Source organism: Cucurbita moschata, unplaced genomic scaffold (assembly GCF_002738365.1).
Source record: "Cucurbita moschata cultivar Rifu unplaced genomic scaffold, Cmos_1.0 Cmo_Scf00074, whole genome shotgun sequence".
NCBI classification, from domain to species: domain Eukaryota; kingdom Viridiplantae; phylum Streptophyta; class Magnoliopsida; order Cucurbitales; family Cucurbitaceae; genus Cucurbita; species Cucurbita moschata.
The window spans coordinates 667,412-692,706 of NW_019268590.1; the positions used below are offsets into that span (position 1 = coordinate 667,412).

The following is a 25,295-nucleotide window of genomic DNA, read 5'->3' on the forward strand; positions in this document are numbered from 1 at the left end:
AAAAAGTACATTATCTAATATAATGAATCTATCTCCAAAAAACAACTTTAAACTTCCTACTGATCTTGCTAAGACAACCTCTCCTGTTCCAATCCTAAGTGTTATCTCGCCATCCGCAAGCATTCTCCAGGAGCTAGTTTCCTGGTAAAAAGAACAAATATGATTAGTCGCCCCTGAATCTAGTATCCAAGTTGAGTTGTCATACTCTACTAAACATATTTCTACAACGAGTAAATCATATTTACCTTGTTGTGTCTTTTCGGCTTTCTTCTCTGCAAGGTATTTTGGGTAGTTTCTCTTCCAATACTCGTTTTCATTGCAATGAAAACATTTTCCTTTACCTGCTTTTTGAACCTTGTGTTTGCGGTTAGTAGGAATCTTATTTTTCCCTTTACCCTTCTTCTTCATCAAAACACTTTTAGAAGTTGAAGGTCTAGACTTATTTTTGGAGGACGATCCTTGTAGTAATTTCTTGGAGATAGCAACATTTGCTTCTCCTGTTTGTCCCTTGCTTGTTAAGAGGGACCGATAAGTCTGTAGCTCATTGAGAAGAGCAGTCAAGTTATATTCTATTTTGTTCATTACCACATTGGTGTAGAACTGGAAGAAGCTCTTCGGAAGAGACATCATGATAAAACTGACTTGACTCTTCTCATCAATGACAGCTTCATTTTCTTCTGCCACATTAAAATGGACCATCATGTCCAGGATATGTTCTCTAACTGAGGTCCCTTCTTTCATACGACAGTTGTAAATGTATTTTATGGCTTCATGTCTAAGGGAGAAGGACGGTTGTCCAAACATCCCTTTTAGAGATTCCATAATCTCTTTAGCAGTACCCATAACATCGTGTTTCTTAACCAAAACATCAGATATGCTGGATAGAATGTACACTCGGGCTTTATCATTTGCCTTTATCCATCTGTCATACGCATCCCGAACTGTTCAGTTTGCATTTAAGCTGGGGTTTGGAGGACACTCCTCAGTTAAAACAAACTTTAAATCATCAATGACCAGTATTGTGTTTAGGTTTGATTTTCAAGTTGTGTAGTTGTCGCCGTTTAATTTCTCAGAAGCGAGTAATTGTACTATTGAGTTTGTCATGTTGTGATATAAAGAAAATTCTATTAGTGATTTGACTTAATCTTGTTTAATCCAATCAGTTTTAGCAAATGTAATAATGTACCCAAATCATTATTAGTTTGCAACGATACTTTAGTGAGTTAGAGTAACTGCTACCGAGAGGCAGCCAATCACTCGTTCACTAAACCAAGACATTCTTGACTTAAACACTAATCCCAGAATAACTTTTGTTCTTATAGTGTTCTTAGTTATCGCTGTTTTGGTCAAGAATATACCAACTCTTAGTATTTCTTCGTAAGTGTGACCCGCCATTTTCAGACCTCATAGATCGGTCCCAACAATGCTATTGAATGAAAAAGCCAAAGTTGGGAACGGACCTAAGAAATCCTATCCATTTCTGGAGTTTGCGTTGTTTCGACTCCCATGTTACGACCGTCCGAATGGGTAGTTGCTCTAGGGCAACATGCAGGTGGAACATGGGAATCTCACGGTGCAACCTAGTAGTGGAGACCATAGGACGTATTTGATATACTTCCTTCTCCCACTTACTATAAATACTTTCTCTATTCTCCTTGTTATTGACTCATGCAAATACCTTCCGAATGGAGGACGCTCCCAGGGCGACACGAGGCCGAGCATGAATCTCACTGTGTGAATTTTACAGAGAGTGTGAAAAGACAACGATGTATCTTATACACCTTTTTCCTCTCACTAAGTATTTTAGATGGTTGGGTATACTCTTTACTTAAGTATATTCTGGCTAATTAAATATAACTTAAGTCTAGGTGATTTTTCTAAATCTTACATCACTTAAGCATGCTCATAAAACTGGGCTAACTAAGCTCAAGTACTGGTCCGATCTCCAGGTAGTAGGTGTTCCGTAAACCATCAACTTAAGTACCTCTAGCCTTAGACAAGATCGTGCCAGGTGAGCTTTCTTGTGAGCACAATTTTACAAGACATCGACCTATTTTAACTATTAAAATTGATCGTGCTTGGTTCTTAACCCTAAGTGAGCATGTACTTATCTTTATTATAGATTTTAACGTCTATCTCGTTTTATGACGTTGAAAATAACCTTTAACATGCATCTAACATGCTTTATATAACAATTATATAATCATCCATTCCATGCAATAATATAACAATTGGTATCAGAGCAAGTTTTAGGCACTTTATTTACATTAATTTGATCATGGTGGGTACCATTTCATGAATGAAATTTGTGGTTGCTAAAGTGGATGGTTTTGGTTTTGGCATTTTTTTTATGCTTCCATTTGATACAATTATTGTAATAAGCCTAATGTGTATGGCTTTAATGAATGAAGAAAGGTCTGTAATTTTTATGGAGTCATTAGAGTCCATTTTAGGTTGTAATTGATCGAAAATAGAAGAGATAGCAAGCTGAACCGAAGAAGATGGAAGAGGCGGTTTGGGTGTTTTTTCTGCCGTTGGGGTCGGATTCAACGTTTTTAAGGGTTGGTTCGCCCGGTTCGTGATCCTCGGGAGCGGCTCAAGTTATTTTTAATTATTAATATAATAATTTAGTTAATTGTTTGCTTTAAAATGCCAAAACCAACCCACTTTAGTGTGTTTAATTAATTATGCATTATGAATGTATGTTTTAATTAAATAGAAAATGTATATGCATAAAGTATGTCATAAGATTTAAAATCCTCCATAGGCTAAGCATGTTTCATGCATTCCAAGTATGTTATAAGTGTTATAATGTATAGTATGCATGTTTAGGGTTCCATGAGTGATAGATATAAATTGGTACTCAGCTTTATCCTTATACTCAGCTTTATCCTTATACTATATATCATTTTGACTATATACTTGAACTTGATCTACTCTTATGTCTCTATATACCGTTCAAGTAATCATATTATAGTCAGAGTGTTCTTAGTTTATCGAATTTAGATTAATAATCGTAAAGTTCACTTTATTCAATAACAATCTTTACTGAATAAACAACAATAATAACTTTATTGAAAATAGAATATGTTTTTGTTTACAAACTATGAGTTTTAGGACATAAAACCCAACAATTTTAACATAGTTGAGACACAAAATAAGGAACGAATTCAAAAAAAACATTTCAAAATATACTAAGTTTGTAAACGAAGGTTGGTCTATGGCTCTCGCTCCAAAGTTTGCTCCCATCCTCGACCAACTCCTAATTACCTAACAAAAAAATATAAAATATGGAGCGAGTAAAACTCGACAAGTAGCTTACTTGTAGGCTTTTAATCACAATCTTTAAGCTAGGATGCCGAAACTTATTTAGTTTTCAGGCACTTAGTACTTAAAACTCATCTTAATACATGTCAAATTTTCATCCTGAAAACTTTCCCTAAAGTGGCCCTTAATTCTCTCTCCATGAACACATGAGTGGTGCAACATGATCATGTCATCCTGCTTGTAAATTCTGATGCAGGGCATCTCATCTAAGTGAGGGAAGTAAGAGGCCCATCATGACATCTTGCTAGTGATATATAATGTAGGGCATCCCACCTAGAGGAGGAATAAAGGTCTCGTAATACACCGTGTGATGGGAGATAACAATCACTTTCGGGCATAAATCCTAGCAACTTATTTAACATCAGGCCTAGGGTATGATATTCAATGATCCTAGGCATATTCTTCGCAGATGATTCATTAATGAACCTAGGATTGCATGAGATGTATGATATACCATGAGTTAGCCTTACGAGCTTATTAGGTACAATTTAGGTCGGAACTAGAGGGCAACCTAACGTGTTCCAATAAACATAAAAAGTTACTAATACCTTGATAGTCCTGTTCCAAGGTTTTGTATAAAGTTTCAAACCATTTAGGTATCCTAAAGGTCGTGAAACGTGGATATTACAGACGGAGGGCATTATGGTCATTTTACACCTTTTTTCGGTTCACCAACTTAGACATACCACATTATGGCCAGTTTTAAAGTTTCATAGGGAGGGAAGTCCATTTATGGGATCATTTTAACATTACTTAATTCTCAAGCAAAATGTTTGATTTGGGTCCTTAACTTACCAATCTTAATGTTTTTATTTTATGTATCATTAACTAATACTTAACTTAAGGTTTATATTGAAGTCCAAGCTATTCCTAAAGTATTTTTTAAGAAAAGTCCGAGATGGCTACTTACCTTAGAGAGTTTAGCTTTTGGAACCAATTTTATGAGAATTGATTAAAAAAAAAAAGGTTCAGTTTGATGACAAATCGAGGCAGGTTTTTGGGCTAAAGTGGCCGATTCGGTTGAGTCGGCCACATCATCTTCTTCTTCCTCTTGTAGGGGAAGAAAACGTGCGCGCCCAGTCGCCGCCGCCTAAAAACGACCTTCTCCAACCCATTTTAGAGCGTTTCTCCCAACGATTCCTTCGTAAAACTTAAATGTGGAATGTCAAGGAAGAGTTAGGACTTGATACCTTATCTTTTCCTAGGCTATAACTTTAAGTTATTGGCTCCCAAAGTTGGTTGAAAACTCAGTCTCTCTCTGGAACAAACCCAAAGGAATTTGTTATTGGGCAGAGCGACTGAGGCACATTAAGCCAAGTTTTCTTCACAAGAATTCCTCTTTATGCTGCTCTCAAAGTAGAGGAATAAACTTGAAAGAGCGACTTGGCATGTGGTCAATTCCCTAGATTTCAACTTTGGTCTGCATTTCAACCTAGAATATAGAGTTGATTCTTATGGGCAGCTCGATTCCGAGCGAATTAGTCCTCGACCCGCTCATCAAATAACCTTAATTTAGTCCCCTAAAATTAATAGAATCCTTAATTTTGAGCATTATAAAATGCAAACAAGGATTTGAGCACGTTATTGGGGTCAATACCCTTCGTGGTCTTCTACAAAAACTTCTCTTGGATGCGCAAAAACTAACTAGGATGGGTCGCATTTAGTGCCCATAGCCTCGGATTGAATTTTCAATTTTCCTTCGAGCTCCTTCAATGGCGAACAGGATTGAGGAAATAGGTTTGAGGCATCTTTCAGCGCTTTCTTTCATCACCAAACTTGCTAGTAATCTTATTTAAAAGGTGTAGGATCAAGTTTTGAGGGAAAGGATGGACAAGCTCCTTCAATGGCGAACAGGATTGAGGAAATAGGTTTGAGGCATTTTTCAGCGTTTTCTTTCATCACCAAACTTACTAGTAATCTTATTTAAAAGGTGTAGGATCAAGTTTTGAAGGAAAGGATGGACTTTGGCTCTCAAATTTCAGCTAAACCTAAGAACTAAATAATAAAAAAAGAAAAGTTTATAACTCTCGATTAAAGGCTCGATTTGGCTTGCTTCTTACTTCAAATGGTTGCCCATCATTCATAATTTATGAAGGAAGGATCCATCACCTTTAAAACGTTAGAATCGTCATGATTTTATTTTTGATCTTTCTAAATATTTGGTAGAAAAAATCTGCCCATGCCAACCTATATTTCAAATTCCGAACGGTGGTTTTTCTTGTATTTTATACTTATTATTTTGATTCAAATTTACCAATAACAATAACAAAAAGAAATATTAGAAAAATCTCCTTTAAAAGTGGCACGCAACCATGTATGAATATTTGACCAAATACATCTTTAAAAAAATCTCCACTCGTGAACATGACACTAAAATTTTACTTTCATTCGATGTCATCTCACTACTCGATTTTTGAAGCTTCAAAAACAAGATAGAGACGAAAAGATTAAAAAAAATATAGAATAAAATAAAATGTGAATATACGACAAAATTTAAATCACAATTAAAGACAAACAATATCACAATTAAAACACAAACGAAATCAAATTACAATGGTTCAAAATTCATTTACAAAAGAGGAAAAGGGTTTGAGATACAATTATAGTACAAAATAGAAAATACTCAAAAATAGAAAATACAAGTGACAGACTTACACTCTGGAACGACCCCCTATCTAATTAAGCAACTATTAAATATTTTCCAATCTCGATCGACAACTTGCGAACACCTGAAAAAGAAAAATAAAAGGAACGAGCAAATAAATATACTTAGTAAGTAACCTAATTTGTAGGCTCTCCTTGCATCCTTATCCTAGTAAGTATTTACGAGCTTTAATCTGATTTTTAGGAAGTTTAGGTCTAGATTCTACAACTATCTTAACACCTGGCTACCCCGATGTTCCAAGTGGGTCTCTAAACTAAAGCATACCTCTAGGGGGTATGTGCTAGTTTTTCAATCTTTCTTTTCTACGACTTGTAGCTTGCCTTGCTTATGCAATGAATAACTAGTGTCCTAGGTTGAGGTGTCGTCTCATAAGCTACGAGACACAATGGCTGGATTTGAATTTGAACATAATTCATGGGGGTTAGTTGAGAGACCCTCCCACAGGACCGTAAAGTCACAAAATGTTTGAGAGAAGTGATTCATGGGGTAAGCTAAGGGACCCTCTCACAAGACCATAAAGTCACCAAATGTTTGAGAGAAGTGATCCTTATGTTCCTGTCAACTACTAGGTCAATCTATGTGGTTCCACGCACCCTCGCTCAAGGACGCGTTTACAACATAGAGGTCTTTTTTAGAGACCCCTGGCCATTTCTACCAGGTTGAGGCATCTGTCGCACTACCCTATCCAGTGTGCTACCCTTGGCCATTTCTAGGCGGTTTAAATGTCATACTTCATTTTCAGGATGCTTAGGGTTAGCTTTCGAGGCCAGTCCAAATCCCTAGGTACACTCAGGTCTAGACCTTTGATTGTCGCTCACGATCCTAGGGTGCCAGAGTCTACTGAAAAAGTTTTGACCTTAGTCAATGTATAAATTGCACTAGTTGTTGCGCCCTCTTCTTAATTGAGTTTTCTAAAGCATGCTTTGCTATGAGATACCTCTATTAATCAACTAAAGCATGAAATTCATAATCTAAACTTTACCTGATAAGAATCACGGTGTTCCAAATGGACCTATTGCCAAGAAGATTCAAAACATGTCATAAAAATCTAAACTTTACCTGATAAGAATCACGGTGTTCCAAATGGACCTATTGCCAAGAAGATTCAAAACATGTCATGAAAATCTAAACTTTACCTGATAAGAATCAGGGTGTTCCAAATGGACTTATTGCCAAGAAGATTCAAAACATCAAAATTCGAACCTACGCGCGGAGAGCTCAATTAATTTCAAACCTATCGTATTTGTCACTCAAGCACATCAACTTTTGTTAAAAAGAACTATGTTTAATTTCATAAATTATGTAAAAGTCAAATGGTCAATTTGACTTATTCTTTGTGGAGATTAAAGGGGATCGGGAATAAATCCCGTCCACAAACGTCTTTTGTCGGGAGACTATAAATACCCACAATATGTTATGTAAAATTCAGATTCATGGATGAATGTAATTTAGATCTCAAATTGAGACGTTTTCCTTAGAAATCCGAGCATCATATTTGCCATTTCTAAGTTTCAAGCAATTCTTGTGGAAGAATTACACCCGAGTCATTCAATCAAGCCTTGATCAAGTTAGATTGTGGACTGACTCAATTTAGAACAAGGTTTCCAAATCTTGCTTCTAGATCTTCGATCGTAAGAGATAATCTAATTCTAGCCTTATCTCTTGGTTGATCCAAATTTCATATAAGGAGGTATTAATTACTTTGATTCAAGGGTTCTTGCTTCAACAAAAGCTTGGATCGTTGGGCTGATGATTAGGGTTGCCTTATCAATTTGATGACATTATAATTTATATTGATGATATTATAATTTATTTGAAGATTTTGCTTGAGCATGTGGTTAAATTAGTTTTGATTACACATAGAAAAGAGAAATTTAATTTTAATAAGGGTAGTTTTTGCATGGAAAAAGTTCACTCTATTGGCTTCATAGTTGATAAAAGTAGAATAACATTAGATAGAGACAAAGTTAAATTCATTATGGATTTGCCAACACCAAAGAGTGCACGTAAAGTTCGAAGTTTTCATGAGTTAGCTAACCTCTATAAGAGATTTATAAATGATTTTAGAACCATAACTGAACTATTGAATGACTTAGTGAAAAATAATGTTGTTTTTAGATGGGGAGGAATGCAAGAGAATGCATTCAATTTGCTTAGGAACAAATTAAGCAATGCGTCATTATTTGTTTTGTAGCTATTAAGTCATTATTTGTTTTGTAGCTATTAAGCAATGCATCATTATTTGTTTTGTAGCTTTTATAAAACTTTTGAAATTGAATGTGATGCATGTGGTTTGGTCATAAGTGCTGTTTTAATTCAAGATGAAAAGTCGTTAGTGTATTTTAGTGAAAAACTAAATGGGTCAACATTGAAATACCCTACCTCTGATAAAGAATTGTTTGTAGTTCATATATTGCATGTGCCGCAACACTACTTATGGCCTAGAGAATTTGTGATCCACTTTGATCATGAAAACTTGAAGTATGTAAAAGGTCAAAGCAAACTGAACCATAGACATGCAAAGTGGGTGGAATTTATTGAAACATTTTCGTATGTCATCAAGTATAAGCAAAGTAAGGATAATACAGTAGCTCATGTGTTATCTAGAAGGTATGATCTCTTTTCTCTTACTGCCAAAATTCTTGGAGTTGAGCATATTATTGAATTATATAGAGATGACCGAGACTTTAGAACTATTTATGGATCTTGTCTTGCAAAAAAAAAAAGTGGGGGATGATTATTATGTGTTCCATAAATTTTTAATTACTAAGAGTGCTTTGTATTCCTAAATGTTCTATAAAAGATTTGTTTTTGAGAGAAGCATATGGTAGTGCCTTAATGAGACATCTCAGGATTAATACAGTTTATAAGATGTTGCATAAACACTTCTTTTAGCCGAAGATAAAGCACGATGTCCTTAAGTTTTGTAGCAAATGTTTTAAACGCAAAAAAAACTAAATGTACACTCATTTTAATGTACTTAACAAACCTTGGACTAATATATCTATGAAATTTGTTCATGGTTGCATGCTATTGATTCATTTTTTTAAGTAGTTTATGAATTTAATACACTTTATGAAATAAATTTTTTCTAATATATCAAAATGAGTATACCTAACAAACCTTGGACTAATATATCTATGAAATTTGTTCATGGTTGCATGCTATTGATTCATTTTTTTAAAGTAGTTTATGGATTTAATACACCTTATGAAATAAAATTTTTCTAATATTTTTGTGAGTGAAGCATGCAGATTTGATCAAAACATTTCAAAAGGAGGTGAAGGAAAGAAAAGAAGGTGATGATTTTTCTAATTCGAGGACGAATACTTCTGAAGAGGGGGAAGATGATAAGAATCACGGTGTTCCAAATGGAATTTGAATCTACGCGCGGAGAGCTCAATTAATTTCAAACCTATCGTATTTGCCACTCAAACACATCAACTTTTGTTAAAAAGAACTATCCTTAATTTCATAAATTATGTAAAAGTCAAATGGTCAATTTGACTTATTCTTTGTGGAGATTGAAGGGGATCGGAAATAAATCCCGTCCACAAACGTCTCGAATAAATCCCATCCACAAACGTCTTTTGTCGGGAGACTATAAATACCCACAATATGTTATGTAAAATTCAGATTCGTGGATGAATGTAATTCATATCTCAAATTGAGACGTTTCCCTTAGAAATCCGAGCATCATATTTGTCATTTCTAAGTTTCAAGCAATTCTTGTGGTAGAATTGCACCCGAGCCATTCAATCAAGCCTTGATCAGGTTAGATTGTGGACTGACTCAATTTAAAACAAGGTTTCCAAATCTTGCTTCTAGATCTTTGATCGTAAGAGGTAATCTAATTCTAGCCTTATCTCTTGGTTGATCCAAATTTCATACAAAAAGGTATTAATTACTTTGATTCAAGGGTTCTTGCTTCAACAAAAGCTTGGATCGTTGGGCTGAGGATTAGGGTTGATAAGTCATTACCACAAGCTGTGCGGTCTTCTACAAAGCATAGTAATAAGCCAATCTTAAGTCTCAGCCTGACGATCCAAGCTTTTGTTGAAGCGAGAACCCTTGAATAAAAGAAAGTAACATCTCCTTGTTCAAAATTCGGATCAACCAATAGATAAGACTAAAATTAGATTACCTCTTAAGATCTACATCTATAAGCAAGATTTGGAATCTTTTTCTAAATTGAATCACTCCACCATGAACTTGATCAAGGCTTAATTGACTAACTCAAATGCAATCTACACAAAAATTGTTTGAAACTTAGAAATGACTGGAGGCTCAAATTTATCTATAGGTGAAAGTCTCGAACTTCAAAATCTCAATTTCATTCTAAATCTAATTTGTACGTACTAATCTTTTTTGGTATTTATAGTTTCTCCAGAAAATACTCAACTCTTCAAACCCCCTCCCCCCAAAACAAGTTCATGGGTAGTTACTCCCTACTATCCTTCAGATGTAGTTATGGTTCTTTTGATAAGTAACTCTCAGTTTTACCCCAAATTTATGAAATTAAAATAATAAATAAAGTTTTCAAAAAAAAAAAAAGTACTATAGTAACCCCATCCTACACTTTAACGATACAAATATTCACTTCCAAAAGTGCAAATGATCGTTCCTCAATCAAATCAGTTTGTAACACATGAAACGGAGGTCGAATCGAGCCTATCCAATTTTGTAGATAAAAAATTAACGCTTGTTGAATCTTTTTGGTCTTGGATTGTGTAATAGGTCCACTTTGAACATTTGGAACACCATGATCCTTATCACCTAAGGCAACTAGGTAGCGTAATGTGAACTCTCGACTCCAAGGTACTTTATTCTTACTCCTTGTGTAACGACCCAAAATTTTCTACTTAATTTAAGGTCGCTACTATATATGTACCATAAACATTAAATGCGGAAGACTTCATTTAAATTCCATAAAACATAACCTTTATCTTAAAACACATTCATGGACTTACGTGTTTCGAAAATATCTTTAAAACGACACAACAAAAGACTAAATAAAATGAATAAGAGTTTAAGTTAAAAAAACATCATATTCTAGTCTAAGACTAAGAAAATAAATACCACTACCCTATGCATGCATCATGGTCTCGAGTTGCGATGCTGTCGTCAACCGTATAGGAGTGCCTTGCCTTAACCTGAAAAAGTAAAGTAGCACAAGGCTTGAGTATTTTTAGAATACTCAATAAGTGACCCCCTATCGGGGTTATGCAACAATCACATGCAATGAAATGATGGGACCTATCTTTCGTTTTGTTTTCCCTACGGTGTAATCCTAACAGGTAATCGTGGACATGTATCATATACTCTACACGCAACCCATACATGCGAGTATGGGCTCACCAGCTAGTTCGCACACCGCTGGGCCACTATCCCTAGCCGGTGGGCTGCTCTGGAAGCCCTTATACCGGGACCCGTTAAAACTAGAACCGTCACGGCAACGCTATGCAAAGCATAACGATCGTTGTCCTGCCATTGGATGTACGCGTCCGTACCCTCGTGATGGGATAGGGGTATCCCCCCAAATGCATGAGCACGCAATATGCATGAGGTCCCACTAGTCCTACAGTTATCATTAATGAACATAACCCCCTGTCACATTTTCAAGCTTACATGTCATTCTCATTCTCATTTCTTTACATATCATACATATTCCTAGCGGGGTTATGTATCATGCAATTTACCATATTTCATGTCATACAATTCATGCAGTTACATTCAAATATTCATACAAACAAGCCATAATCGTTCAAGGACCACACATCGTTACATGCATTACACATCACATCAGACTAAAAGCATACATTCACGTTCACATAACTATGTACTTAAGCACAATAATCTAGCATACAATGCATCATATCATAAACAAGTCATAACGTAAACACTTCATAGTCATATCGTTCTCTAACTTACCATAGCCTTAACGTTCTTAGTCATATCATCACCAGAACGTATCCTAACGCCATCGTTCTATCAATCTATCACAAACCTATTCCTTTCTACCCATAACCTAACCGTATTCTTTCATCAATCTCTCCTATCCATAGCACTTCGGTATGTAACCTAACCTTAATGTTTCATGAACGTATCTTACTCCTATAGTTACATTTCGTTTGTGCATCCTTCTCGTATCCTATCTCAAACATCTCCTAGAGCACATCGTACCATAATTATTATCATACAATCCACATATTATAACATACATAACATATAGGAAGCATATCGATCCACAGACAATTCACACATATCAATATATATGACACGTGCAGAACCACAGGGCACGTTTCAATATCAAATATAACCATGCCGATAGTAAGGTCACTTACCTGGTTAGCTTAAGTCGTTGTCACGAATATATCCTTAATGAAAGTTCAATTCCGTCCTTTGAAATCCAAGTCAACCTACGTGAGCCCATGAGATCAGTTTCAAGTTTGAACTCTATAAAATTATTTCTCATTTACATCGTCATTGTTAAAATTCTGATATTTATTGTTACACAAAATTTAAAAATTTAATGGAGTTCCATGCCCTCTAATATTTCCTGTTTTATTTTTAAATTCTGTTAAACAAATCTTTCCTCAATCTTCCTCTTCCTCTATAATTATTTTCACGGCAAGCAGATATTATTTGGCAATTTTGTTAATCTATTCCTACTTCCAAATCTTTCCTTTTTATTTTTACGGCAATTTTGTTAATCTATTCCTACTTCCAAATCTTTCTTTTTTATTTTTATTATTATTTTTTTCTTTTCTTTTTTTCAGTTAACAGTGTTCTGGATTTCCATCTCTATTTCATTTTTTCTTATTTCCTTTGTCTTCCTCCCTCCTTCTGATTTAGTTAACAATTATATTCTTAACTTTTAATTTAATCGATTCATTTGGTTATATTCTTTTTCTATCATTCATATAAAATTATTGACCAACCTAAATCATTGCAACAATTCAGTAGATCTAATTCATTGCAACATTTCAGTAGATCTAAAACATAATTGGTTGTGATTTTCTAAACTCATACAGAATTCTTTTCATTTAATCTCTAATTCAAAACTAAATAATTGTAACCAAATTAATATTATTTAATAGAGTAGAAGGAAGATTTAACATAAGACTACTGACCTCTTCAAATGACATATCTCCTCAGCAGAACTAAATCTGCTTAAACCTTTTGTTTTTTTTTTTCTATTTGTTTTTGTAGAAAGTAAGAAATTCTGGGTAAATCTACAGTTTGTTTTTACAGAAAATAAATTTACTGATTTGTTGCCAAATTTATTTTTAGGGAAGGAGTGGTGAGAGATTGAAGGAAGGAGGAGGGATAGGTTACCAAATGTTTTTCTTCTTTTAATTTTTATTTTTTTTATTTATTATTTTATTATTATTATGATTATTATTACTATTTTATTTTATTTTTCCGGTTGTTACACCTTGAGTCTATCTCGGTTTGGGAGAACTAGGGTCCAGACCCTCTGACCGCCCACTCACAATCCTATTGGAGGCGTCTTGACCTAGGTTATCGTCTAGCCAACCTAACTCTAATGCCCTAATCCTATGCAAATAAACACGTTTTACAGGGAGAGTATATAGTCGAACACCTTGAGCTAAAATATACCGTATCATACATACATACAAGAAAACAAGCTATACGGAGAGATAACATCCATCAATCACCTAGAGCACATCTCACAAAAGTCCATCCTTCTTTCTAACACAGCGGAAAACATTTAAACAACATTAATCACACGTCTCATCCTAGGGGCATTTTGGTAATTTTTTATACCATGCATACCATACTCATCCATATTGTCCAACTTGTGTTCTAGTCATGCATAATCTCTTTTTAGCCTTGCATAATACGGAAAATAACATATTTCTTGAAAATCTCAACCTAGGTACATACTCATCCAAAAATGTCCTTCTGAAGTCCTTAACATGCATTTTTTAACCACCTAAGGTAAGAAATGCTCGCATGCTACATGTCCTAAGTGATCCCTACATGTATTACTTGTCTAAAGTCTGTGTGGTTACTTGGATGACGCGTGTCTTACCAAGCTAATTTTCCCGCGTGTTAGAAGTTCCAAAATTTCTAAATTCTCTATAGTTGGCTATAATTCAAGCAAAGTTAGGATTAGTATCAAAATTGGGATGAAAATACCTCACATGTTGTCACCTATGCACTCTGACTACTTTGTCAAAGTTTCCAGATTTCCAAATCGGCTTTCGATTATTTTCTATTTTCTTTGAATTTTCATAACTTTCTCTGCACAATTCAAATTAAATTAGTTTCTTCGTAAAAAAAATAATAAATAAAAAAAATAATGGTAAGCTTTAATCAATTTTTACTAAGTATTTTCTCATAATTTTTAGTAAATTACAACTAGAAATAAGTCAAAAAAAAAATCATCCAAAACTAAAACCTTACATAATAAAATTAAAAAAAAAAAAAAAAAAATCTTGACATTCATCAAAATGCCAACTTCTAACCTAAATCAACTCTAATTCCTTCATAAAGCTCTCGAACGGGAAGGAAAATCGGAATCACGAACCTCAAATACGCATTTTTTCTTTGATTCTTGACGGGTTTGAACAAATCAAAAACTCAAAACGGTCCTCTCAAAGCCACTGAATAATTCTTGTGAAGGAAGTCGGATGAAGTTCTAACTCCTAACCTCTATTTGGAGTAGATTTCAATTTTCACTCCCTAACTCTCCCTCAAGAATCACTAAACTAGCATCCTTTTCCATCTCTTATTCTTTTCTTTCTTATCAATCTGATTAGAGCTCATTTAAATCCTTAATTTTAATTAGGAATTAGGAATGGAGGGTCAAAATGACCCATTTACTAATGTGATTTGACTTTTATTAATTTTTTTTTTTAAGATTTTCACTATTTTATTTTTTATTTTTCTTTAATTTCTAAAATTGTTCCAAGCATTTTTCTGGTCTATCTTATCTTAAAATTCGGTCTTTTAACATTCTTAATAAAATAGCATAAATTTGACTGTGATATCAATCAACCTCCAAAAAATATATATATATATATGTACAAGATTATTTTGGTTAATTTCTCGCCTCACTCTTCTACTTTAGAAAATCCAACAACTGATTAACTAGAAATTTAATTTAAAAAGGGCTTAAAGACATTCTTGTCTTTTCTAATAAAATAAAAAAATAATCTAAAATGACATGGCTCAACTAGTATGTTTTGTAATATGATCAATGGAAAACAAAACCATTATATGCAGAATTAAATCGGTTTGTCTCTAGCCATTGTAGATCGACAATAAATGTGGCTAGGATGATGAGTGACTAAGGGGTTAGTATTACAATGATGAGTGGCTACGATGATTAACTTTGTAACCTCAATTCATCATCTGGTTAACATTTGTGCTACACTAAGGAGTTCATGTGTCTTGATAATTGAGTTACTTATACTATCCAATCCAATTCAAGTTTTTTTTTTTTTTTTTTTTTTTAAATTGGGTTAATTTTTGAAAAATTGAAAATTCGGCCCGTTTGTAAGTTGCTACTTTCTTAGTTAGGTCAACCCAATTAACGAAAAAAAATAGAGTTACAATCAACTCAACCCAACTTTATCCTAACTTTAAAATTATTATGAAAATTAAAAATATTTAGCATTTGTAATTAATATAGTAATTTGTAATTAATATAGTAATGCTTGTGACACGTGAATATTTAAATTTTGTAATACATCAAAGAAAAATTTTAAGAAGAAGGTCAATTCAAAGCCCTCAAAAGGATTTAGGGCCATTGGCAAAGATCAAAAAGGAAAACGTAGGCTTAAAGGGCAAAATTGTCATTTTTTATTTCTAAGGAACCTTCTATCTTTTTTATTCTGGTAAAAGAATGAATTTCAAGGAACTCAAGAACAGAACAATGAGCCACAAGGAATAAGGAATTTTTAGAAATATTTTAGAGTTTTATAAAAGAAAAAAAAATCAAATTATCAAAATACCCCTAAAGTTGAAGAAATTACGAAAATGCCACTATTGAAACAAGTCATATTTGCTATTGAACCCATCTAGGCATTGGATTTCCTTTAAATTTGGATATGATCTACAATGTCCACAACTCATGATATTCAACGATGAAAATTCAAAGATGAAGTTTGGCAAAACCCTTATTAAAGAAGATATCTTCTGCAAAGGTTTTAGAAAATTCCTTAAAATCATGGTGATTTTTGAGGTTATAATGTCGGTTTAAGCTCCCTCTACAAAGTTTGAAGTAGGGCTTTCATTTGGAACACGAATCAAGAATTAACGTGCCCTCCAACTCAAGTTACAAGCCTTTACTTTTTTAGTATACCTTTCTCAAATTTCTTCCAAATTCGAGTGCTATAGTACACCAATTTCTTTTAAACTTGTCCTTCATCTTCTAAATAAGATTGCCCACAAGATTGGTGAAGGAAGCAAGCCTTAAAAATGCCTCTAACCTATATGACACATTCAATATGCTATTAAAGGAGCTAAAAAAACCTTGGAGATTCAATCCGAGACTACATACAAATTCATCGTGTAAGACCTATCGTAATTGGTTTTTGTATCTCCAAGAAGCATTTCCGTAGAAAACCTTAAAGCCCAATAAGTCCAGGAGAATACCCAATTGAAGAAATTCATTTTCGGGTAAGATTAGGGGGTAAGTTTCAAATTTCTTTCTACGGCCCCTCTCATCCCAAATGGATGATTCCTTTTTTCATGAAGGAGCCATGACATAAGTATGTAAGGATCGAGTTGCCCAAGAATTCCTATTTTTGTGTTTTGGTTAACATGTAGCTCAAGGAAGTTGACTCCAAAATTAAGGTCACACACAAATTCGTCCCTCCGAAACAAATTATTAAGCTTGAGAGACGTATAAGGAAAAACTTTCGTGCAGAAATTGTGGCCTTAAAGTGTCCCAGTCGACCTGACTAATAAAGAGTTTCAAAGGGTTTACGCTGGCGAGGATTTAAGTTTTCCGCCAACTTTGAATGAGCATAACTCATGCCATAGTGCACCAAAAGGTAAGAGATCAGTCCCTAGCTTTTCCTTGATGTTCCATCTTTAATTTTCATGAATAAATCGAGGAGAGAAACGATCTAACATGAGTTGAAAAGAGAATCAAGCGGTAGCAATATACAAAATGGCGACTTTTCTTCCCGAGAAAGAAGATGATGACGTTGCCGATCCAATTTAACCAATCATGTAAGCCCAAAAATGACCCTTCCTTCGTTTTTTCTTAATTTTATCCTCCTTCCATATTGGTTCTCATGAAATATTTTATGGTTCAAGAAGCTAGACACTCTAAGGAGTCTGACAAAGAAAATTTGGAGCAATTTGGGTATTGAAAGCTTGAGAGAAGAGGTCATGAACATTAATAACAAGGTAAGTAGCCATCTTAAAATTTTCTTAAGAAATATAGCTTGAATTTTAGTATGAACCTTATATGAATTAAGAAAATATGAAAGAAAAATATTAAAATAATTATGTAGGCTTGAACCGAGCGCCTTTCCTTGGAATTCAAGTACATTGGGATTATTTAACTACTATATTTACAAAAGCAATAATTGTAAATGGTCGTTAAAATAACCTAGTAAATGAACCTTGTTACCATGAAATTTTAAAGATGAGCCTAATATGACATGTTTGAGATTAGCGATTGGTTTTTAAGTAACCAAGAGACTAACGCAAGATTAAGATGAGTTCTACGTTCATCCTTAATTTTTAAGTAATCAGGCTGTTACTTCATGACAAAGTTTCAGGATATCCCTTAGTTTTTAAATCACTAGGATGCTTCCCTATCTCAAGATGAGCTCAAGGTTAGCTTTTGATCTTTAAGCAACCCGAATGCTACTTCATGATAAGATTAAGATAGCCCTTAATTTTGTAATAATCCAGTGGCTACCCTAAGATAAGATGAGCTCCATGTACGCTCCTGGTTTTAAGTAACCATGATGTTACCTCAAGATAAACTTTAAGACAACCTTTGATCAGGATGCTACCCTCGACCTAGATGACCCATAAGTAGCTTTGACTTTTTAAGCAATCATATGCTACTTCGGTAAAGATCAAAGATCAAGAAGTAAGTTTCAGGTAGCTTTTGTGTAAATATTCTAAGCTCAAGAATCAAGCAAGTAAGTATTATGAAGCATTTTGATTTCTAAACATGATTCAAGTCAAGTATGTTCAGGACGTAACCATATCCTAAAGTTGCACCATGTAGGCCAAGTGCACTAGGTATACGAACCTTGTTAGGAACCATGTAAAAAACAAGAATTAATGACAAGAATAAGATGTGGTACCCTAGCATATCCTAAAGACATGATTAAGAGCCTACAAATAGGCTACTAGTAACTTTCCAAGAATAAAGAATTAGTCAAGGATAGTTGCAGACTTTGGAGCATGCCATATACAAGCCCCACTTGTTGTTTCCAACCCTCTTTTAAATATTTTGAGTACGTTCTTTCTTTTGTGTTTTAACTACTCGTGTATGAACTCTACTTTGATGTATTGTAAATATATCTATATGTATATGTGTATATCATGTTTTAAATACTTTGCAAAAAATTTTCTCATTGTTTTATCATCGAGTCAACCCTAGTTACTATCCATGCTTTAGACAAGCCTCAAAATTGAGTCGTGGACCCGTGTGGTATGAGTTGGGTTTTGAGCTCTACTCGAACCTGAAATTTTGGTTTTGTCCAATTCAATCCAATCCACCTCAACATATATATATACGGTCTCTCGAAAAAGTGAAGGAGACAAAGCCAAAACCTAAAAGAGTGAAGGTTTAAGTAAGGGTTTAGTTTTTATGGGAAAAGGAATTTGGCGTTGGGTTTGGTGTGTAGAATTTGGGTCTGAGAAAGGCAAAAGCGAAAAAGGAAAAGGAAAAGGAAAAGGAAAAGGAAAAGGGAAAGGGAAAGGGAACGCAAAACCGGCAATCACAGATGATTTCATTTCATTTCATTACACTTCTAAACCCCATCACTCCCCAACTCTCTCTCTTCAATTCTCTCTGGAACCCATTTGTGGGGTTTTCAATGCCCCATCAGATGACCGCCTCTCCACTTTCAAATCTTACTTTCCTTTTCCCTGCGTCCTGAACTCCATTTTCCCATTTTGCTTCCCCCCTCCCTCCTCCCTCTCATGGCGAATCGCGTCTACCAACTCTGGAAAGGAAGTAATGTCAGTTTCTTCTTCCTCCATTATCTTCCATTTTACTCATTTCTTCATGCTTTATTGCTCTTTTCTTTCTTATTTCTCTCTAAACATCAAATTAGGTATTTTCAGTTGTGCCATTATGCTACCTCCTTACGTTTCATGCTTACAACACTCACTTTGTATGGTGTGCGCAGTGTAGAACTTACAAATTAACCTTCATTCCGTGTTTTTTTTTTTTTTGCGTTCTTTTCATTTTCCCATGTTTTTCGTGCTATCAAACTGAGTTTAGTTGTGGTTGCTTGTATGGTTTGTGTTCAATCTGCGTTCTCTCTGTTTCTAGTGTAATAGCCATTCATTCAGTCTTTGGTCAGGTCAATTAGATGCTTTATAGGTTCGAATAGTTCAGTGAAAGTAAGAATCTTAGACCATTGGTTGCTTTAAGTCATAACTAGTGTAGAATAGTTTATTAAAAGTAAGAATCTTAGACCATTTCTCTCTTTAACCATATGCTTGAGCCTTTTCTGTCTTAGAGGCTGAATTTTTGTTTTTGGTATCCAAGAAAGTTTGGAGAATTATGCATAGTAGTCAAGTACGTGCAGCTTATTTTTGAGGCATGTGTTCCGAATTGTTGCTAACTTCTAGAGAATTCTTATTGTCTTTGATGGTGATACGTCCTGCACCTACAAAAGCACAGGCATTTTGATTTGGGCAATGTATGTGTCCTGCATATCAAAACGTGCTGGACTATTGTTAAGTGTAATAAACACATGTTTAGACACTAGCTGCATGATGAATCCGTAGAGTACGAGTCCTTGCACTTGTTGAGGATATGTTGAACACTTGTTAAGTACAATAACCATGTGTCGAACACTCGGTCGACATTCTAAGAATTAAATACACATAAGAGCATAAGCATTTTAACTTTAAATTTCCTTTTTGTTAAGATGTTAATTCATTTAGAAAATTAATAAGTACATTTGGATGTATCTTGAATATCTTGATGTGTTTATGTCATAAATGTATAAGCATTATAAAACATTAACATGTTTTCAGCATGAGAATCATTAAAATGTATAATCAGTACATTTAAAGAATGTAAATTATAATAAACATGTCTGTGCCGTGCCCTTGTCCTAAACTAGATTTTTAGAAATTATCGAGACACTCTTATCTTTATCGGTTTGTGCCTGTGTGTGTGATTGTGCTTAGTGTAGCACTAATTTTACTTTAATTTAGTAATAATGTAAATGAAAATGTGCAATGCATTTTTTATTGTCAAGCATGTTTGAGGATGAGTGATTTAACAGTCTTGTCTCATACTATTCACAATGGGACCTTTTACTGTTTGAGTCTTGCTGTAACTCCGTTGCTTCTAATTGCAAGGACCTCTTGGGATGGAGATTTTCTCTATTGCTTCTTTGTAATACGCACATCTTGTATGTGTAAGACATGCATTTGTTCAAAACGTAAGAACTTTTTGTGGGAACTACGTACAAAATATACTTCTCCATTTCTCTAAAACATCATGCAAAAAGAATATTTGAATAATAATGGAGTACTCCTTAAATTAGTCACTAGCATCCAAGTGGCCCACATGTATTCTGTCTTGGTTGGGCGTCCAGAGTGTTGGCCATGGTTAGAAACTTCTTTCAATTATATGAAGGTTATTTAATTGGCCTTCTCATACTTGTAGTAGGCTGTCCATAACAATCATGAATACCTCGTGACGAGAAAAGAAATTTTACAACATTTGTTCCTAGCTTAATGTGGATAAAAACCATGCATACTGTTGCTTTATAATTTAATGCTTTATATATACGTTTTTTGTGCTGTTGCCATGTTTTACTACTTTGAGGGGGTTAACAGCCCATGCACGCTACTTCCCTCACCCTGTTACTCCACCTCAACTTTTTCTTTTCTTTTGTGTAGCTTATAATAACTTGCAGGAGTCTCACTGTCCTGATGCCTGTTTTATCATTTTAAATTTTAAAATACTCACATACACACCTTCCACCATTACTTTTTATGTACTTTACTGTTGGTTTACTTTTCACTTTTTATTTTTTTATTTTTTTAATTGTGATTTTGCAGAAGTTTATCCTTGGTGGAAGACTAATATTTGGGCCTGATGCTAGGTCGCTGCTTGTGACAATATTGCTGATTACAGTTCCAGTTATCATCTTTTGTGCATTTGTTGCAAGACATCTTCGACACAAGTTTTCATCATATAATGCAGGATATGCCATTTTGGTGGTCGCAGTTGTTTTTTCTATATATGTTAGACCTCTTGACCCTTTTCTAGCATTTGATTATTTATTTATTTTTTTTTTTGAGGAAAAAAAAAAACAAATTTCATTGATGCATGAAATAATGGAGTGAGAACTCCAAACACCAAAATGAATAGCTTTTACCATAATTAGAGAAAACGATGTTTATATGTACACCAATACAAATCCTGGAAAAAATTTAAATCCATGAATTGATCAAAGGTAGAGAAAGAGTTCCTAAAAGTTGTTCCATTCCTTAGCTAGCTTGAATTGGATATGGATGATTGTTCTAAAATAGATGGAACATCTGATCCTTCTATGTTCACTGTTTTTTTTCCTTTATTTGGATCGTTGTGAATGTGATTAAGTTTCACTATGTTCGATGTGATTAATCTTTTACAGACGTCAAGAGAACACAATATTATGGTTGCTAATTACTCAAGAGATCTTTAATGAAACCATCTTGTGCATGGTATGGTATCTCATATTTAAACTAGGGGGAAAATTTGAATTATAAAGGAATGGATATCATGGCAGAGATATGCTTAAGCAAAGTTTCTATAATTTGTGGAAATTCTGACGGCTTGATTTCTTGTAGTAATGTGATAGCGGTTATATAAAATAATGTTTATACCTTTACTTTGCAATCCTTGATGTTGTTATCATGGCATTTGAAAGTGACTTATTGAACAAGAACTTTGTCCGAAATCTGAACAATCCTGTAATCTTCTTTCGATTAGAACAGGAACGATTACTGTTTTCGTTTTCTAATGTCCCGCTGTACCCATCTTTTTGTAGCCCTCTCACTTTTCTTTTCTTTTTCTTTTTCTTTTTCTTTTTCTTTTGTTACCACCTATTTGTTCAACAAACTTCAAATTTTTTTCATGGAATTTTTTTGGTTGACTTGAAGGTTTTGATGATATGTAATTTAGTTATTGATGATTGTAGGTACTGGTTCTTCTTTTCCTTACTTCAGCCCGGGACCCAGGAATTATTCCTCGCAACTCGCATCCTCCAGAGGATGAAATCCGTTTTGAGTCTTCAGTATCAGCTGACGTTGGGGGAAGGCAAACTCCAAGCTACCAGTTTCCTCGGACAAAAGAAGTTATTGTAAATGGGTTCCCAGTAAGAGTAAAGTATTGTGACACGTGTATGCTATATCGTCCTCCACGTTGCTCCCATTGCTCTATTTGCAACAATTGTGTGGAACACTTCGATCATCACTGCCCTTGGGTGGGGCAATGTATTGGACTGGTAAGGAATTTCAATTTGCCTTTTTACTTCATGTTTGTTGGATTTTGGTACCATTTGTGGATCCTCGACTCTATTTTGGTTTCTTTCCATCTTGATGTAGGACTTTGTGTAGGTTGATATGTTATGGTTAAACCGAAAAATGTGAAATTAAAATGAAACGACAAAGAGAAGCATATATTGGGCTTTTCCGTTCGATACCTGACATTATTACTTTATCTTCGCATTCATGCAGCGGAACTACCGTTACTTCTTTATGTTTGTATCTTCATCAACACTTCTTTGCATGTACGTGTTTGCAATGTCAGCATTATATATCAAGGTTCTGATGGATCAATATGAGAGCACGGTTTGGAAGGCAATGAAAGAATCACCTGCGTCAGTGGTATTAATGGCCTACTGCTTTGTCTCTCTTTGGTTTGTTGGTGGGCTAACTGGCTTCCATTTGTATCTTATTGCCACAAATCAGGTTAGTTCTTCTATCATTTATTTCCTTCTCCGTTCTACATTTTTTTTTATAAAGAAAATCAAAGCTGTAATAGAATTTATTATGTTGTTGCCTGATTATAGTTTGATATTTCTCTGAGAATCAAATTAGAATGACGTGGTAGAGTTGTATGTAAAGTGCTCCTATATGATTAATTACATCCGGCGGTAATTTAGGGTTGAATGATTTCTATTTATTTGGATGAGAATCTGTTTGATTGACAAAAAATGATATGAAGGGAGGAGAGGAAAGGCTTCACCTGTATTAAAGAAGCTACAAAGGTTAAGCAATTGAGAGTATTATTTGCACCCTTTACTCAAGTTTGTTTAAAATCTTTTTTTTTCCCCTCCAATTCTTTCTACTGGCACAAAGAGAGAGAAAGCTTCAGTTACTTGAAGGCTTATGCAGCTGACACCGAGAAGCAGCGACAAAAAGTAAACTCTGAAAAAGTTTTATCCCCCGCCCCCCGCTAAGGTGATTTTTGTGAAAGAACCAAAGGTAAAACTTAAATGGATATATTATTTCCTTTCATGGATGGGATGGATGTGATTGGGACCTGGAGTTAACCAGTAAAAAGCTTTAGATTATAAAAAGAGACAGGAAAAAAAAAAAAACAGATCGTTTATTTTTTTTTTCTATTGGTTCTTTTATACTCTGGGCCTTGTGCATCACTCCCCCCCTAGAAGGAACAGAATGTATTCAGTAAACTACGGTTGTAGGGTTGTTACATCTTGAAATGTGATGGATATATCTAGTCTCATCTGTGGTTAAAGTTGAATGCTCTGCACTGCTAGCAAATATTGTGGTTTTATTATGGGTGATGGAGGATAGAATCTAATAAAATTTATTTCATCTCCTGACAATAAGGAGCTATGGGAGAAGTTCTTTCCTTTTTTTGCCTTATAGTTTATGGATTTCGATACGAAGGGTTTAAAGAAAATAAATGATAGCACAGGTCTTTCCAATTTAGTAATGAGATGATTGTTGATATACTCCTAAGTAGTTGTGTTGGTTTTGCTGCATGTTTTACAGACAACCTACGAAAATTTTCGGTATAGAGCTGACAATAGGGTCAATGTTTTCAACCGGGGTTGTGTGAATAATTTTCTTGAAGTATTTTGCTCAAAAGTAAAGCCATCAAGGAACAATTTTCGGGCTTTTGTTCAAGAGGAGGCGCCAAGGCCTCAAGTACTTCCTCAGTTGCCCCGTCTTGCAGCAGATGATTTGGCTTCACATCCACGTTCGAAGGTTGAAGACGATCTTGACATAGGTGAAGACTTATTGAAGATCTCCCAACGCCGTAACATCGATGAAATCTCAGAGGACATACGCGGCAGAGGGAGTAATGTGCCACCCCTTAATGTTCCAGAGACGGAGCCTGTTATAGAGTCTGATCATCATCAAGCAGCGACAATTCGGTCAGATAATCGGCATTCAAGTTGGGGAAGAAGAAGCGGTAGCTGGGAAATTGCAACGGAGGTGTTTGCAAACTCGAATGTGACAGAAAGCCGAAGTTATGTAGCGTCGAAGGAAGCATTTCAGTGAGGAGATTTGCAGCATTGAATGGATGGATGTTTGATTGAGCGGGAAGGAATGAGCATTGTTTTTGTGGCGTCCAAGGAGGATATGGCAAAGGTGCAGGATTGAAAAACATAATGTGGCGGGGAAACAAAATGATGATTCATCCCATTTAGGTACAAAATTATATAACTCTCTCTCTCTCTCTTGTTCTTATGTTTTTTTTACCTTTCTGTTCTGTTTTGTTTATGGTTGAAGATATGGATGTAGTAATGTCTGGGAAAGGTAGAATTGATATTGGTTGTAATTGTTTGGAATGAGTAGTAGTAGTAGTTGTAGTGATACTTTCTTTTTCTTTCATCTTTTTTAACTCTACTTTCTTTTTCTTTCATCTTTTTTAACTCTACTTTCTTTTTCTTTCATCTTTTTTAACTGTGCTATTTTTACAACATTCTATTCCATTCTATTCCAGCACTCTCTATTCAATTCTTCTGCCTCTCATCACCTTTCTACTTACTCAGTAGTCGGGCTGTTATTATTATTATTATTTTTTACTTTTAACCTCTTAGCTTAAAAAGAGCTTGTATTAATTTAAGTCTAACAACATGAATTT

The 25,295-nt window shown here is 34.6% G+C and overlaps 1 protein-coding gene across 2 annotated transcripts; it reads left to right on the forward strand.

Annotated features, from left to right (window-relative positions):
- The first annotated feature begins 18,845 nt into the window (after positions 1-18,845).
- Positions 18,846-25,025, forward strand: LOC111438415 (protein S-acyltransferase 8-like). 2 transcript variants are annotated; one of them, XM_023076327.1, is made up of 5 exons: positions 18,846-19,183; positions 21,295-21,436; positions 22,375-22,680; positions 22,913-23,146; positions 24,197-25,025. In XM_023076327.1, coding segments are annotated over exons 1-5 (1,197 nt in total). In that variant the 5' UTR covers positions 18,846-19,181; the 3' UTR covers positions 24,710-25,025. The 2 variants fall into 2 exon arrangements, with proteins under 2 accessions (XP_022932095.1, XP_022932094.1); XM_023076326.1 differs by having other exon boundaries at positions 19,145-19,183; positions 21,251-21,436.
- Positions 25,026-25,295: the final 270 nt, after the last annotated feature.